This window comes from Phoca vitulina, unplaced genomic scaffold (assembly GCF_004348235.1).
Source record: "Phoca vitulina isolate PV1807 unplaced genomic scaffold, GSC_HSeal_1.0 scaffold37, whole genome shotgun sequence".
Lineage (NCBI taxonomy): Eukaryota > Metazoa > Chordata > Mammalia > Carnivora > Phocidae > Phoca > Phoca vitulina.
In genome coordinates, this window is record NW_022589740.1 from 10876904 (window position 1) to 10895511 (window position 18608).

Genomic DNA, 18608 nt, shown 5'->3' on the forward strand with positions numbered 1-18608 from the left:
GAGTAAGAGGGTGACATTTCAAATAAAATGTGCTGGCACTCGGTCAAGTGTTTTTCCAAGAGTGAGTCTCCATGAAATATTTGTTGAATTAGGTTGAGTTGTAAAACTTCTTCAGTGTCTTCATCCGTGGAGTTTTATTACCTCTTGCCTGGAATCCTGTAGTCAGTCCCACGGCACTTCTCCCTCCCCGGCCAGGTCACATTTTTGCCCAGAATTCTTTAGTCACTTTGAGAATAAAGTCCAAACTCCAATCTGGATTCATGTGTAAAATGATGAGCACTCCCCCGCCCCCGCATCTGGGACAGGAGAATAATAATGCTGATTTCATAGATGTGTTGAGAAGATGAAGTGGATATAAAGGATTGTGATACTTTCCCACGAATCTCCAGTGTGAGTCCTCTGACCTGATCAGGTTGGCTTCTAACTGTTTTCCAAGCAGGCCTTAATTATTCTCATGGCTACAGCTTTGTTTTCCTACAGCCTTGGAAATAAACGCCCGCTTCTCACCTCCTGTCTTCCCCAGCCCCCTCTATTCTGTTAGGCCCTGCTAGGCTACAGATGTTCATTCTTTACTCTTAACTGAAAAGCAACTCTTGTTTGTTCTATGCAGTCTCAGAGCGGATTATGTAGTCCAGGTTCCTCCCCAAATGTGGGAAACTATCCACACACTGCCTTCCTGGCGGCCATTTTGCTTCCACACGAACACTTTCAGTGTTGATGAGCTAAATTTGGGCCGCTCATCCCGATTTCTTCAACAGCTCTAATTAAATAACTACACCATGTAATTATCTTTTTAGTCATGACAGTCTTGCCCTTTTAATAAAATTTTCAGTTCTTCCAGGGGAACAAAGTAGCTGCTCAAAAGACATTGGTTGTATTTCTGCCTAAAATGACAATTTCACGACATTAGTAGTTAAACTATTGCTACCACTTTTCTTTTCTTTCAAATTTACCATTCCTCGGAGGAGACATGTTGCCTTTCCAGGGCTTGTGATTATTGTGATGATGTCTAGAACAGATGTCTGAGCAGAAAGAAGGCAAAGGTGTCTGTTGATCCTCGAACCAACTTTTCTTGGGCCACTTTAGAGTGTTCTTCAACAGTATTTGAATTTTTGGAAAAAAAAAAAGAAAAACTTCTGCAACACAACTTCTACTCCTTCCTCTGTATTCTTTCAATCTTTACTATTCACATACGAATATATCCACATCTATATCCCTGGTTTAATTTTGACAAAAATTGGGATTAGACCCTATATGTTGCTCTGCATTTCCTTTTAAAAAGACTTGACAAGCAGAGAAAGACAATTATCATATGGTTTCACTTATATGTGGAACATAAGCAATAGCACGGAGGACCATAGGGGTGGGGAGGGAAAACTGAAGGGGGAGAAATCAGAGAGGGAGATGAACCACGAGAGACTACGGACTCTGGGGAAACAAACTGAGGGTTTCAGAGGGGAGGGGTGTGGGAGGGATGGGGTAGCCAAGTGATGGGTATTGAGGAGGGCACGTGTTGTGATGAGCACTGGGTGTTAACACGCAACTAATTAATTGTTGAACGTTGCATCAAAAACCAATGCTGTACTATACAGTGGCTAACTGAACATAATAGAAAAATTAAAAAAAAAAAATAAAAAGACTTGACAATATACCAATGGCACCTTCTCATGTCAATATACAAAGATTTAATTATTGTTAATGGCTCCACGGTATGACATAATTGGTCTATTTTTTTCTCCTACTGATCAGTACATATATTGTTTCCAACTGATTCCTGAATTCTAATTTCTCTACTTTGAAAGATATTAAAAAGATAAATGACCACCACACCCTTACTCATAAATTCACCTAGTATTAAGGGTTGAATTTTGTCTCCCCCACTGTTTCTATGTTGAAATCCTAGCCCCTTGAACCTCAGAATGTGAACTTTGGTTAATAGGGTCATTCCAGATATAACTAGTTCAGATGAGATTGCACTGGAATAGAGTGAGTGCCATAAAAGAGTAAATTTGGACACAGCACACAGGGGGAGTGTGTGATGCTTCTATAAGCCAAGGAATGCCAAAGATTGCCAGAAGATCACCAGAAGCTAGGAGAGAGGCATTGAATAGATTCTCACAGCCCTCAGAAGGAACCAGCCCTGCCAACACTTTGATCTTGGACTTCTGGCTTCCAGGACTATAAGACAAAAAATTTCTGTTATGTAAGCCACCTAATTTGTGGTATTTTTTTTAAGGTAGCCCTGGCAAACTAAACTAGTCTTCAATAAAATTGGTGTTTAGTGCATGAGATGAAGAATACTGTTGCAACGGTTCATGATTTTGAGTAAAGGCCTTTCTACTGTGACTGTATTGTGTCATAAGATAATGACTATGATATAGCACAAGGCTTCTGAGAGATACTGAAACTATAAGAAAGTAGTGTGGCGATTGTTGGGCAGAGACCAAGGTAACAATCAGAGATCAGGGGAGGGAGAAAAAGGAGTAATTCCTGAGAACTTTCCACTGTTAAGGATGTGTAATCTAGGCCGTTATACAACAAGCCGTGTTCTGGCTCTTAATCAAATAGGGTAATGTCAACAAGTAAGTAATGACAAATTACTTTTAAATCTAAATTAACTTTTAAATTTAGCCCTAGAGAATTCATCTTTTTCAACCTTCGTCAATCTCTCCTTCAAGGAAGCTCTATGCAGCTCTAAATCTGAGATTTTGATAGCAAAGGATGGTGGGCCTGATTTTCCAAGAAATCTGAGGGCACGTGGTTGAAGATTGTGTGTTACATAAATGTGCATATTTATAAACATGATACATTCCTATGCCAGCCATTCCATTTTCAAAAAATTGACTAGACAGAGCCAATGGGAACGGTACAGATGAAGAGACTAGTTGGAGCAAAGCCTCATTCACAAAACTGGGGTCAATGCTGGAGATTCCATGGAGCTGCCTGGGAGTTCTAACCAGGATGAAGCACTGTAACATTTGAAGGCTGGTCAAATTAGTGTTCCCCTTACCTGAAATTCCTCCTTGTGTCTTATTAAACCCTCCCTGTTCCTTAGACACATCCCAGGGTAGCCTTTTCCACAGGCTACCAGTTTGCAACTTCTGCTCTGCAAGTTAACTGATGGGGCCGTAGGCAATTATCTCTGCATACCCCAACCCTTCTTGGCATGAAGATGGTGGAGATCAAGTGATGGCAAATAAATGCACAAGGAAACCCAAGTCATGTTTTAAACTACTGAGTTTTTTTCTTTTTATTGCAAAACATTTGTTACAGAAATTTCAGAAAGTTTTTCCCATGGTATCTGCCAACTTCTGCTTCGAATTATGTATCTAAACAAACAAGCTCAAAGTGCATTGTGAATCCAATAATAGACCTTTAAAAAAGAACAATTCCTCTAAGGATTTATATATATTTATAATGTCGATAGATATGCCAACTGTGGTCTATCCACACACAAAGAAGGAAAAGATGTATATATATATTTAACAAACCCAATTTCAAAATTGTTGTATTTATAGGAATTCATTTAAAAATGATATTTGAATAATTTCCCCCGTTATAAACTATGGTTAGAATGCTTACAAATGAGAGTCTAAGTCCTAGATTATGAAATGACTATGAGTACAGTATACTGTGTGGACTGTTTTGCACAGCAGAAACAGCAATATAAACTCAAGTTAGACGCTGTAGTGACAAGAAGCAGATAAGCCTTGATACAGTGCTATGGTACTCTTCTTCCATATGTCCCTCACAAAGATCCTGCCTTTGGGTCCAGAAAGATGCAGCTAGCAAATACACATGCATCTCTCACTCAGGAGAGCAGGAATAACCCTGAATAGGGTGAGTTCCTCTCCACCCCCACCTCCGTTCTCGGTGTATTTCTTGTATACACTCACTAAGTCAGGATCAAGAACATGATCCTGGTTGGCCCTAAATCAGAGGTCCCAAACTATTGCTATTGGGACTGAATGCTGTTGGCAGACATGTTTGTTTGGCTAGCAGAGTGTTTACAAATCAGAATGTGAATGTTTTTGTCGTGGGACACGCGTTCTCTCATGCCCTACAAACCCTACCTCTTCCTGTTGTCTTTCCTGAGTCCAATGGGCACATTTGTGTCTTGGATCCAGCCCCTGCATGTACTTGAGCTTGCAGCCCCCCCATCTAGATGCAGATGGATGGTTCTTATGATACGTGGGGAGCTGGGGTGAAGACATGAGGGACTCTCTTGGGGTTCAGACAGGCAAAGAATTGGACGGGTCTGACACAAACACCAGCTGAGTTTGGGGTAAGGGGTAGAGTGTGGGGAGGGAGGAGCCTAGGTTAGTGGGAAGACGAGGGCTGGACAAAGTCTGAAAGCTTGACTTTTTCCAAGGGGCCACTGTTTCAGATTACTGCACCAGGCTCCGTGGGGTACTGAGGTCATAGGACCAAGGGTCTGTGGGTCTGGCAAAAAGCATGTTGTGCTGGGTTAAGAGAAAGGAAGAAAGTTAAGGGGGTGAAGAAGGCTGCACATCCAGGTGCAAAGCTGAACTTCCCTCTGTGACCCAATGCTCTGGGCAGCCTGCCTCTTCCTGAGGAACGCCTGGGTCAAGGTTGGTCCCGATGCTCTGCAGATAGCCCACGGACTTGTGGCCCTACGTGCCCTTTTCACTTCCCAGCACATAAACACTGTGCAAACAGGCAAGGGGCTGAGGCCTAAGGGGGCTGGCAGACGAGGGAACTTAGGGAAGGGAAAATTCACCTCACTCTTACTGCCAGGTGGATTACGTGGCCACCAAAATCCTTTCTTGGACGGACATATAGAAATCGTCGTGTCTTGATGTCATTAGCAGCGACCAGTACAAGGAACTCATCAGAGAAAAGGTAACAAAATGATCTTCTCGAGTGAATTAAAAAAGAAAAGGAAAAAAAATCTTGTTTTCCTTAAATCAGAACCAAGCCCTGCTTTGGTTGACTCTGATCTGGGGAAAGAGAATGTTTGACATGGAAAGGGAAGAGAAAGCTTAGGCCAGCACAGGCTGAGAGAAGTTTTCTCTCCAGGTTGGAAGAGTAGTCATTTATAAGACTATGCAAAGTGGCTCCTCTCTTTTCCAAATGTTGAATAAATGGCTTCTGATAATGACATGGTGGTTTCTTTAAAGGGCAAGCTCTTCAGAGTCACCCAGTTCTTGATCAGACCCCCAGTCACCCACCCCTCACTCTCCCCCGGACCAGGCTCACGCACAAGGTAGAAAAGCCACCAGGTAGGAGGGAAGTCACGTGCATCATTGGGCCACTCATTCATAATGATCTGTGGCTTTCTGCACTGTCCGAATGGACTTCTCACTCTCCTCTCTGGTTTTGCAATTTGCACCCAGTGGCCCTAAAGAATCAGAAACGTGTCTTTCCTATATCACAGATGCACCAACACCTGCATGGGTGTTAGCCAATCATCTCTGGGTCCCCTAGCTACACACCCTGTGGTTAATACTTTATTTCATATTATTTGTTCGGAGCTTAAAAAAAGATTAAAAAAAACCCCTTGGTTATTTTTTAGTTTTTAATTTTTAAAAATCGAACATAATCCCCAAACAGTGTAAGAAGCCCAATGACGTGAGCGAATTCCTAGCTGGGTTAAGCGTTACAGCAGGCAATAGTCAAATGTTAAGTGCCTTTAAAAAGTCAAAAGAAACGCATAAAGCAGTGCATGCATTTTGTTGCCACAAAATTAAGACTGGATTTGGAGAGGGATTACTTCGTTTAAGTTACATTGCTATTGTTAAAGAATAGTGAGTCATAATGCAATATCTAGAACATATATAACCACCTACACAGTAGCATCACTTTATCTAGAAACAAACATATCAGTGTTACTAAATGAACATATCTATAAAATACTGTACACTGCTTCTGCAGGGGGTTAGCAGATGTAAACAAACAGCTAATTCAACTGGAGTTTAAAATATTATTTTAAGTTCATTTGTCAGAGAGTCTTTCGCATCACATGCCAGTTCGTCTTTCGCAAAACACAACTCGCCTACCACAGCTCACGGGGCTGGTTAGAGGATGTACATCGGCTTATACAAGTATTTCCTCATGGGCTAGAGGACTGTGAAAACCATAAAGCAGATCGGGAACAAAAGTGCTCATTTTGCGAGGATGCTGAATAACATGGAATTGGGAACATACTTAATCCTTGCAACATGTGCTTCTTTATTGAATGTTACAGATTGGTCAATGATTATAAAGCTGTCCTGTAACGTTCATTAATACAACCACATGCTACAACTATGCTGGGTGAAACATGGGTTACATATATGTGTACATGTGTTTTATAATACAGCATTGCTCGACACATCGAATGGTACAGTCTACAGATAGCACATGATGGATGACTGGATAATACTGATTACCAAGATAGAAGTTAAACAGCCCAAACACTCGGGAAGATTGGACTGTGTAGCCTCAGAAAGTCGAATTAATGTACTATCCAGTTATCTACCATAATATTATCTATAGAAACCATCTTTTAGAATATATTTGAAACATTCAGAAGAAACACACTGTGTGTTTTTACAAGTATATTTTTCCCATTGGATTATTCATATATATATGTGTGTGTGCGTGTATATATATATATTTATATATTTTTTAAAGGGGGACTTTCAAAGTGCTAAATATATATCCTAGACCTGGAAGCTTAGACTTAAAAGGAAAGCCAGTTCTGGTAAAGTGCTGTATTCTGCCTGCTAATACGCCTTCTGGCTTGGAGAAATATACGAACTAGCCATGACAATTGTGTCCAAGATTTCCAGCTCCTCATTCAAATCCATCCAGGAGGAAGTTTCTAACTATAAGTATGTGGGTCAATCAGGGAATTTCCATGGCCATTTTCATAAAACACCCTTGATTTTTTTTTTTTTTCAAAAGGAACAAGCGACTTAGAACGAATCATTATGTATAGTAGCATGTAAAAATTGGCACCTCAGAAGCAGATGATGGAACCAAAGTGATTACTTCTGTGAGCTCTCTATGACTTTATTTACGTTCCTCAATAATGTGCTGCTCATGAGCTGCTTAATTCACAGAGACAGGTAATTAACGTCTCCTTGATCAGGGACAGGATGGAATAAATGAGCTGAACATAAGCTTGACTGCACAAGGCCACTGAATCAAGGCCACAGTGGGGTGCAGAGAACCCAGAAATGGGAAGAAATGGGTTGAAAGAGAATACACACGTATGTGCACAGGAAAGAAATGGCTCACGAGAATTGCACGGTTTACATTTAACGTCATTTAGATTTGGCTTATATATTTTGCACACTTCATGAAAGATGTAAGAGCTTCATTTTCCTGTACAACCAAAGAACCAGGCAGTCACAAGGTCAGGACTGGTAAGGACTGCGTTTCCCTGGTCCTGTTCTGTTCTCTCCAGAAATCATGATGAATGGAAACACTTGTGCACATAATTTCTTTCCCTCACTTTCCGTCCGGTCCAGAATGGGGCCCTAGAGGTGCTGTGATGTCCTGCTCTGTGGTCAGAGAATAATGGCTTCACCTCCTCCTTGGATTCCTCTACAGACTCACTCAGAGAGCCTTCTGGCTTTTTAAATCATCAAACATTAGGATACAAGGATATCAAACTAGCAAAATATAATCTAAGGGACGAAAAGAACAAAATCCTGGTTCCAACTCTGGTGCTGAGACTTGGCCTTCCTGAGAATCACAGAGAAATGGTCTCAAATGTAAAGTGCCTATTACAACTGTATTGATTATGAACAAACATGGTTCCTCTTCCTCATTATCAAGCAACATGGAACCAGGGGTACATGAACCCTTTCAAGTTACATTGCAACTCTGCATGTATGTATATTTTTTTTCTGGGGAGAGGGCCCAGAGCTTTCATAAGATTCTCACTGAGATGCATGACTCAAGGAAGTAAAAGGGCAACTGATTTATTCTCAGACCAAAGGCATGTTTGCTGAAAGGGAAACAGTCAATGTGGGGCTCAATAAAAAATGTAAGCATTTCTAGAGCAATTACACATGAGGGAGTCTGGTTGCTTATGTCCGATTCACCCAAATACCAAAGAGTGAAAAGGAATTCTTTAATTCTTTATATGTGGCCTCATAACTATTTCTATATCCAAAAGGCTTGTTCAGAGGGGCAGAGGGGTTAATAAAAAAACAAAAACAAACTTAAAGGCTAGAGCTTTTGTCCACGTTATTTACTTGATTTCACATTATGAGAAAATCTGGAGCTCACAATGACAACTCAACAGGAGAACCACATAGTATTTTGGGGGCCAAGAACATTAGGTCATTGTCCTTAAAGATTTTATTCTTTTGAAAATCAGTGACGCAAGTAGGAATCGGAAGATTTGAGGGTCAATATTTCTTTGTTCTCCTTCAAATCCAGATTCTGACCTAGTAGTGGACATCTGTATTAAAGAGTCCGTAATACTATCTGGTTTAGAATCACATGTCTAATTCAGATTGTACTTAGCGTAATCAACTTTGTGCGGAAGAAACCAGACTAAATAAGATGTCATTGCAGCAAGTGTTTCCGGACAGAAAACAAGCAGAGGGCAGGAAGCCAGTCATTTTGGCAACTTTAGTTTGGTACAAGGAAGAGTTAAGGTCACAGGGATTTAAAAAAAAACATAATTTCAACATCTGTCAAAAATCCAACATGACCGAATGAACTCTTTCAATGGAACTCCTTGAATATGAAAATATCCTGATTATACCTCACGGTGATAGAAAAGAAATCTTAAGAAAGCTCTATATGCCTGTTTATATACTATATATAAACATGTCTCCATGTGAATGCATATATATGTATATAAGCAGCATATACTATAGAAGTCTTTATGTAGTTTATTTGCTTTCTACTTGAGTCTACTGTATCATTTTTATAGCTCTGTATATAAGAAAAATATTCATGGTATGCCTGCAACTGATGGCTTTGGGTTGATACCAAATTCCCAGTCAATTCTCAGGTTATTTATGATTTGAAACTTCCTTAAAAAGTACTTTGGAACATTTCCATAAAAAAGATACCAGCCCTTGAAAAACTCCAATGAAATTTATGCTGAGCTCAGATTAAACGGCAAAACTCTAGGTATGAAAATATCCATGTGTGAGCAGATCTTCATATACAAAATGGTCATGTGATGAGTGGTGTGAAGAATTTCCAGGTACATCTTGGAGATGTTCAGAAGACATGGTGGAGCCATGCAAATGATGACAATCACACAGCAGCATGACACATGACACGGATGGTGAGAACGTAACAGTATACCACATGGCAATTTTAGGTGACTTCTGCCCACTGCATATATTTTTTTCTTTTAGTTCACTATCACATATTCAGTGAGTGACTTGATTGATGACAGGTGAGATACAAAATAAATTAAAAAATATAAAATTATTTAATTACATTCATCCTGAGCTTGCTCGACTATACTCGAATGCCCACTGTATATAATAAACCACTTGACATTTGTTTTTAGCCTCAATTCTTCTTTCATTTTGATTGCAATACAAAAAGGCATTTCTTTTCCCTTTATTTTCTTCAAGAAAGATAAACAGTTGTGGCACCAGAAGTGAATATATAAGAGACAGGTGAACTATGACTGTTACCTTGTTTTTTCTTTATAATGATCAATTACAGAAGTGTTGGCATGAGAAGGATGTGGGACGTTAGGTAGAACTGCTTGCTGCCGGCTTATACTGAATAAAAAGGATGCTCTTCATCAGTCACCAGTGATGGAGCCAATGTGAAAAGAAAACAGAATTGAAGTTTAGAATATCTCATTTGTATGCTGGCTACTTTATTTTATCTTATTTTGCAATTTAGCCCTGTATCCTAAAACTCTTGATAATGGTCAGAAATGGAAAGATGCCTCCTGGCATGGAGAGTGCTCGAAGCCCCTTCATTCCCAGAGCTCATGGCTTTCTGAAGTCACCAGACATACACATTCACCACAGCCCTTCTTCTCCCTCTCTTCCCTCCCTACCCATCAAGAGTGAACGTGACTTAAAGCCCCTGTGTTTGGCACTGGGCTAGGCAAAGTGCTTTCTCAATCTGTGGCCCAGAAGTCACCTTTGAGTTAACACCTCCCAAGGCATCGCTTGTTTTGCTCAGCTAAGAATAAAGCAGGTACGTTTCAAGGAAGGGGAACAGGTGGGGTTCGGGGAGAATTTTAGGGCTGGATTCTTGAGCCTCCTGCAATGCTTATTAAGAAGGTTTAGTTGTGCTTGCTTTCAAAGCTGTGGAAGGCAGATGTTCTGGACAGTCTCCTCATGGACAGGCCGTCCCCTCGTCCCTCCGGCTTGGAGGACTTACTCCTCTGGAAGGGATTTCGCAGGCTTGCTGTGTTCCGCTGCCTGTCGAGTCTGTCACTGATGGAGAAGCTCTTCCTGGTGTGTGCATATGGCACACTTGGCTCCTCTGCTGAGTAGCTGTTGGCACGCTCTATCTTGGGAACCGTGATGTTGTTGGACAGCGTTCTGTCCGAGTTATCACCCTCCTGGGAGGGTATCGTGATGGTGGCTCTCCGGCCTTTGGCCTCGTTCTCCTCGCTGTCAGAGCTGGGGTGACTCAGTTCTGCTTCTCGCTCGGGATGGCAGCAGGACGAATCCTCCACTTTGCCTCCAACACCACCAGGGAAGGTGGCCCTGTCAGCAAGCGCTTGAGGGGCATTGACACACCTTGTGTCGATACAGTCTGTAATACTTGTGTATTCTGCTGTTTTCACGGGCACCCCAAAATTGGCGTAGTAGCTCCTCGAAGGAGAAAACATAAAGCTATGAGATTTCACGATGGGGGCCTCTTCTAGAAGAAAGGGTGTGGTGGCTAGGTAGCGGCTGCTTTTGGAACGCTCAATGCTCTGGTACATTGGAGGCTCAGTGTCCCAGGGGTTTTGGCATTCTGGGAGGTGGGTGTAGTCTGAAGAAAAAGATCTAGTGTCCATGGAGGTGATGTCCTCAAAGTCAATGCTCCGGCTTGGAGGTCTGTCTGTGGGTGCAAGAGTTGCATAGGCACTACTTGAAGGAGCTGTGGAAGGTGCTGGAGCCGAAAAGCCGGGCTCACCCAGCCCAAGGATGTTCATGGAATTGTCCAGAGGGTCTATATCACAGTGCAGTTCATCCATGGCAGAGACATAGATGTCTATACACGAAGACGGTCTTCTGGAGTCAGGAACGATGGCCAAGGTGTTTGCAGGGGCTGCAGGAGCTTTGGACTCTTTTGCTACTGAGTGGGAGCTAGTAGCCCGGTGTAGGCTCAGGGACCTTTCTTTAAAAAGACTCTCCAACTTTTCTATACCACCTTTGTCTTTCATATTGACTGAATAGAAAGAATGGCTTCTCATACGGGGCATTAGGGTTGGAGAAGTTGGGGACATGGTCTCCTCACCTGCAGGGTCTATACTCTCTTGGAGCTTGAAGGTGTTCCCCTCCTGGCTGTTGAAGCTGCTCTGGCGCACGATGTAGGCGGCGTCTGTGCAGTCGGACGAGGTCCGGGAGCGGATTTTGTTGGACTCAGCCCGCTCCAGACCTGTCAGGCGCTCTAGGGCTGTGGCCATGCGCCCGATGAGGTCCTCGAGCTGTGCCAGCCGGATGTCCACGGTCTGGAGCGAGGCCTTCATGCAGTGCTCTCTCTCGTTGACTTCCTCCAGCCGCATGGACATGTTCTCCACCCTGGGAGAGAAACAGAATGAGGGTCACGCAAGGCCGGGTTCCTCTCTGGAGAATCTAAATCGTTTTGAGCTGGAAGAGGCCTGAGAGATGATCTAATCCAGTGGTATTTATCTACCAAACCCCTTTCCACTCAGTAAAATTTAATGCACAATCCCAATAAACACCAAAGTTGACTGGTTCTTATTGAAGTGGAGTGGGGCCAAAGCACCTCATGACTTAGCTGGGACCTGGGGCGGGGTTTAATGAACTAACCAAGTATTAGGGCGTCGGCTTACTCAGTCACCACCAAAATGAGAATGTTGCCTTTTTTTTTTTTTTTAAAGATTTTATTTATTTATTTGACAGAGAGACACAGCGAGAGAGGGAACACAAGCAGGGGGAGTGGGAGAGGGAGAAGCAGGCTTCCCGCGGAGCAGGGAGCCCGATGCGGGGCTCGATCCCAGGACCCTGGGACCATGACCTGAGCCGAAGGCAGACGCTTAACGACTGAGCCACCCAGGCGCCCGAGAATGTTGCCTTTTGATGGCTTTACTCAGAAGTGCACAACAGAATTTTAGAAGGCAGCTTTTCTCGTGGCAGTGTCCACGAGACTGAGGAAGACTTGGAGTATGGACTGGGGTTATTTTTACTCTGCATTTATTTATTTTTTAGAAGATTTTATTTATTTATTTATTTGACAGAGAGAGAGAGAGAGAGAGAGTGCAAGCAGGGGGAGCAGCAGAGGGAGAGGGAGAAGCAGGCTCCCCGCTGAGCAGGGAACTGGACTTGGGGCTTGATCTCAGGACCCTGGGATCAGGACCCGAGCCAAAGGCAGAAGCTTAACCAACTGAGCCACCCAGGTGACCCTATTTTGCATTTATATAATAATCTTTCTTTTTGTTGTTGCTGTTCACAATAATCTTTTTAAAATTTAGTGCCTCCAAAGGAATTAATACAGTCCTGTCACTGAGGCACCTGGAGGTGATCTAATTTAACCCAAGACTTTCATTAATAAAGGAAAAGCAAACATCAAGGAATTTAACCAAGTTTATATAAAGTAATTTGTGGTAAACCCTAGAGTGTGTATCAACAAGTAAATTTTGCTACTCTTCTCTCTCTTTCTCTCTGTGTCTCTCTGGATAGCTGGTCACAGATGCCTTCTTTTACAGTTATTTCTAGATGTCTTCACCCTCCCCACTGGTAATTCTCAAGGGCGTGATCTGTCTCATATTCCTTTTTCCATTGCCATGCTGCCAGGTGTCACCAACAGTTCACCTAGACAATCGCGGTTATGAACTTGATTCCAATGGTCTAGTAGGCTGCCTGGATATTTATTTACAAAGACAGAGTCCACATATTCAAAATAAAATTGTGGGGCGCTGGGGTGGCTCAGTCAGCTAAGCGACTGCCTTCGGCTCAGGTCATGATCCCAGGGTCCTGGGAAGGAGCCCCGCATCGGGCTCCTTGCTCCGCGGGAAGCCTGCTTCTCCCTCTCCCACTCCCCCTGCTTGTGTTCCCTCTCTCGCTGTGTCTCTCTCTGTCGAATAAATAAAATCTTTAAAAAAATAAAAAAATAAAAAATAAATAAAAGTAAAATAAAATAAAATTGTGCCACAGCTTTCACTTGACTGGGAAAGGAGAAACGAGAGCCAAGCTTTGCTTTGACCTTCAACTTTCACTGTGAAATGCCCCAAGGCAAATCTTCGGGAGGCTCTACAGGAGATCCATTCACAACCTTTCTGGAGAGGCTGAAGATAAAGATACTTTTCCGATACTCCCAGTGTGCACAGTGAGGCCCTGACGGCTGACCCTTCAAAGGAACATGCCGGCGGGTATAGAATGTGCTTTATGAACAACGGAACAATGGTGGGAATTGGAGCTGGGTCCCCCCAGCTCTTGTGATGGGGGCAAGGGGGGTGGTGGCGGCAATATGTTAAAAGTAGCAACACCTCCATCAGAGAAGAATACACGTTTCAGTGCCCCAAGGAGGAATAAGAGGCATGTGGTTCCCCTCTCTGAGGACCTGAAGGTCTTTTTTTTTTTTTTTTTTAAGATTTTATTTATTTATTTGACAGAGAGAGAGAGAGAGCATAAGCAGGGGGGAGCGGCAGAGGGAGAGGGAGAAGAAGCAGGCTCCCCGCTGAGCAGGGAGCCCGATGCGGGACTTGATCCCAGGACTCTGGGATCCTGACCCAAGCTGAAGGCAGACGCTTAACCGACTGAGCCACCCAGGCGCCCCAGACCTTTAAAAAACAAAAACAAAAACAAACAAACAAAACCACTCTTGTGGCCAGAGTGGGTGTGTGTGATTCTCTGGCCTCAGGCCACATTTCTGCCTCTATCAGCAATAGCCCTTCTACCCCCCAACTCCCTCCACCCACTCTGCTCTTTTATCTTTCAGGTTCCCTTCACCCAGCCCGAGGTCTGGACTGCCCTCATGAGCCCTGCCTTGGAGACGTGCTCCTGATGCTCCAGAACACAGCACTTTCCAGGGTCCAGGAACATTCCGCCGCCACGCCCAGGTGTATTCCTAAAGGACTTGTAAATAGAGCAATTCTGTATCTGGCAAACGCAATGCTCTTCACCCAGCTAACGCAGCTGATTCAGGAGGAAAATACAACTTTCCCCTGTTTCAGTTCATTTTGTGGTATAAACATAGCCTGAGAAACAAACTACTTAACAATAGTAAGTTTGTGTGTCTTATAGACTCACGATTCACTTTGTCACCATGTAGTCTATGCAATTTGGTTTTGCAAGTACTGCAGTTTCATTTTTTGCAATGCAATAAGCTTTGGGCAAGTGGGTAAAATATGTCCTCATTAAAGTCAGGAGCAGGAGAGATGCATTTTTGTAGAACGAGACTTTCCCTTTTGGATGCTCTAGGCACTGGGTCCTCCTAGTTGTTTAGTGTTGGCAGAGTCAAAAAGGGCAGGATCGTTTTCTTCCTCCCTCTTCTTCCTTTCCTGGAACCTGGTATATACAAGGTTGGTATGGAAAGAGCTAAAGATGCTCTTTTAGCATAACTGCCTGTGATCATGGGTTTGAACACTATAAAGTATCTCCCTGCTCTGTGGGGAGCTCCCTCCCTGCGTCCCACCTGCCTTCAGCCCAAGGATCCAACACTGCAGAGAAAAGTAGCAGATGAGAGGCAGAGCTAAGGCACCATGAGGCAATGAAGAATTAGGAGCTGGTCGTGGATAGTAAACAAGACAGAAACTAAGGAGCCCAGCAGGATGGGAAGAACAGAGAGGTGGTACAAGGGGAAAGAGGGTTTTCAAGGAAAGCAAAAAGGTGCCCAGGGGGAACCTCAAGAGCCAAGGAAAGGAGCATGGCCCCGGGGAATGGAACAGTGGGAGGTGGTGGGGAAGACAGCTAGAACAGGACCAAGGAGCTATTCTTCACCGAATCTCTCCTCAGTGGGTTCTCCTGTGGGCTCTGAGGTGTTTTGAAATGTAAGACTTGGGTGGGGGGGGGGCAGGGAGAGGGGGGTATGGGCTGTTTCATTCATCTTCTCCCAGATTTCTGGATGTGTTTAACCACCAAACTGTATGATCATTTAGGTCATGAATATAACTGTAGAGGTTTAATACAGGAGTTATAAAGGAAGAAAAGATCTTGGAATCAAATTTACATAGGTTTTTTCGATAAACAGAGTGCCTGAAGTGATTGTACATGGGTGTGCGTCACCGATATAAATAGGTGTGAGGGACAAGCCGAGAGTTTTGGGTCACGATTACAGTCACTAGTTGCTGACTCTGGTCAAACCACTCAGGAGATAAAACGGAGGTAAGAATGGTAAGAATTTATGAATCAATAGGAAGTCTCAAGGAGAGAGATACAGGAAGTCACTAAGTAAGGAAAAAAAGAGGGACCATGGAAAGGAAGATGCTGTGTGGGAAGAACACTCTATTTTTCTTTCCCTTTTTCATGTCTCTGGGCTTCACAGGGCTTATTCAGCATCACTCAGGAGGCAAGCATAAGAGGGACACAACGGGGTCCTGGAAGGATGTGAGATGTCTCCTGTCCCTGGATGCCCAAGAAAGGGACAGCCAGGACCCCACCAGAGGGCATGAAATGGGTTGGTGAAAAGCCCAGGGAAGAAGACAGCCAGCCTGTAATGGTCAATATGATGAAGAAAAGGGCATTCACAAGAAGATGCCAATGACACAGAAAATTTCAGCTTCAAAATGCAATTTCTTAAGAACTGTTATTTTCTACAAGTTCATTTTCTTTCCTGATAACCTCAAAATGTGGTTAAAGGAAATGCAGTAAAAGAAAAATGAGGATTGGCAGGCCATGCCTGTTTTATTTATTTATTTATTTATTTGATAAAGAGAGAGAAAGAGAGAGAGGGCGCACAAGCAGGGGGAGCAGCAGAGGGAGAGGGAAAAGCAGGCTCTCTACTGGGCAGGGAGCCCAATGTGGGACTCAATCCCAGGACCCCGGGATCATGACCTGAGCCGAAGGCAGATGCTTAACCGACTGAGCCACCCAGGTGCCCCACCATGCCTGTTTTAAATCTCAAATAAAATAAGATGACAACTGAGAGGGAGGCAAATCCTAAGAGACTCTTAACTCTAGGGAACAAACTGAGGGTCGCTGGAGGGGAGGTGGGTGGGGGGCTGGGGTAACTGGGGGATGGGCAGTAAGGAGGGCACATGATGGAATGAGCGCTGGGTGTTATATGCAACTGACAAATCACTAAATTCTACCTCTGAAACTAATAATATACTATATGTTAATTAAATTGAATTTAAATTAAAAAATATTCCCCGGAGGGCTAGCAATAGGATGGCTACAGGAGGAAGGGCAAACACAATCCCATATCACACGAACCAATCACAGGGCCTCTTGTGGGGGGACAGGGTATGCTTACACAGGTTTTCAAATGAAAGGCAATGATGCAGAACAAATAAAGCAAACTCTTGCGTATCCACAGACTGATATCTAATTTGTGAATTATTTAAGTCCCTTAGGGTCACCTTCCCTTCCCTTTGGGCCAGTCATCCTTCTCCTCGTCATTCTGGGAAGAAAAAGGGAGCGCAATTTAAATCCAACTCAGTCAGTGGAGATACCAAAGATCAGCACTGGAAAAAGATATGGTTGGGAGGTGGGTGAAGTTCTTTTTTGGCTTATACTGGTTTTTGTTACTTATAAGACTCATATATCCTAAGTTATTCTTGTCTCCCTTTGTTATGAAAATTAGAAGTTGAATACACTATTAATAGTCACATGACTATTCTTTTTTTTGGATCTAGGTGAAGAGCAAAAAGGGCACAAAGCCCTTTGGCTCAGGAAAGATAATGTTAGATAAACGATGCTAGAAACAATGTATATCCTATTTGCTTAAATTGTTCCTGGAGAGAAGAAAATTCAAACTGCAACTTCTTCTGACAAGTGGAACTTGACAGGTGGGGTGATGGGGAGGATGATCTGGAAGCTGTAAGTCAGGGGTCTGAGAGCTAAACGCCTACAGGGAGGGCAGATTGAGGAGGTAGGTGAAGTAGGGAAGGCTGTGAGGACAGAAGCAGGGATTCTGTGGCAGCCGAGGACATGCCCAGGCCAGAGGCATTCAGAATGGATTTTAACAATCACTGCGAGCCTAACCCAACGGCGCTCTGTGGGCAGATGTTGCCCACGAGCCACCAGCTTTAAATGAGTTAAAGAAACCAGAAAAGAACTTGCAGCTGTGATCACCAGAAAATGTAGGCAACCCTTAAAAACCAGTGGGAAAATAAAAAAGAAATGCCAGGAGACTGGAGATAGGAAAAGGTTTTTCTTATATGAGAAGTTCCTGAGTTCTAGGAATTATATGAGTTCGACGTAAATTCTAGACAGCATTATGGAATAGCTCAGTACCTTTTGAGTACTTTAAAAAGATAGCTGCAGGGGCGCCTGGGTGGCTCAGTCGTTAAGCGTCTGCCTTCAGCTCAGGTCGTGATCCCAGAGTCCTGGGATCGAGCCCCACATCGGGCTCCCTGCTCCGCGGGGAAGCCTGCTTCTCCCTCTCCTACTCTCCCTGCTTGTGTTCCCTCTCTCACTATGTCTCTCTCTGTCAAATAAATAAATAAAATCTTTAAAAAAAAAATAAAAAGATAGGTTCATTAACAGGAGACTTTATGGGCACAATATTCATCTTATCTTGATAATCCAGACCAATACAGTAACGCAGATGCATCATGTTTTGATGGAGTACATTATGATTTTAGCAGGGAGGTTGACACCCTGGGCTGAGGGGAGAAACGTGGATACCTGGCTGGTTATTAACCAAAGGAGAGGTGGTAGAACAGGGGCCAATGCTGTCATGGAAGCTATTTTTGGAGTCATGCCAATGTCTTGGTTCTGTCTTGAGATAAAATGAAAAAGATAAATATATATATAAAATGGGAAAAAGAAGGATTTTTCAGAATCGATTCTTATGAGGTGTTAATGATCTCCCGAATATTGTATTGCGCTCTTTAGATACCATTTGGGTACAAAAATATGACTTAGGAATGATGCATTTAAGTTGACAATTATGGAAGTATCTTTGTATTTCTAAAAAGGTTTCTGCAAGTAAAACTTATATAAATAAGTTATGTTTTACACGCAGTGGCAGGGAGAGGAGCGTGGGGCTCACTATGTAAAGAAACCTTTTTCCCAAGTCTTCTAGCAGGGCAGAGCCAGCTCTTAATTTTTCTGATCTCAAATCCCTGTATTGGGGCTGTCTAACATGAAGGGAGAATTATAGAATACCCTATATACTATGTGTATAGTTAATTATGTAAATTAAACATATGTACCTATCCAAATGTGTATGTATATTATCTATTATTATCTATCATTTATTATCTCTATTATCTATATATTTATTGAATGTAAATAGGACAGGTGATTTCACCTGACACTCCACTCAGAAAGGCGATGTCCTAGAGAATGCGTGAGACGGATAATATGGATCCTCTA

General features: G+C 43.0%; 1 protein-coding gene across 8 annotated transcripts in view; it reads right to left on the reverse strand.

Annotated features, from left to right (window-relative positions):
* Nucleotides 1-3203: 3203 nt before the first annotated feature.
* TRPM3 (transient receptor potential cation channel subfamily M member 3) overlaps nt 3204-18608 on the reverse strand; it is a 919507-nt gene continuing 904102 nt past the window's right edge. For 6 of the 8 annotated variants that reach the window (XM_032427586.1, XM_032427585.1, XM_032427583.1 and 3 more), the window contains one exon: nt 3204-11684. In XM_032427586.1, the coding sequence (XP_032283477.1) occupies nt 10232-11684 (1453 nt within the window). In that variant the 3' untranslated portion in view covers nt 3204-10231. The remainder of the gene's footprint in view (nt 11685-18608) is intronic. The other 2 variants (XM_032427589.1, XM_032427588.1) reach the window with 1 other exon arrangement.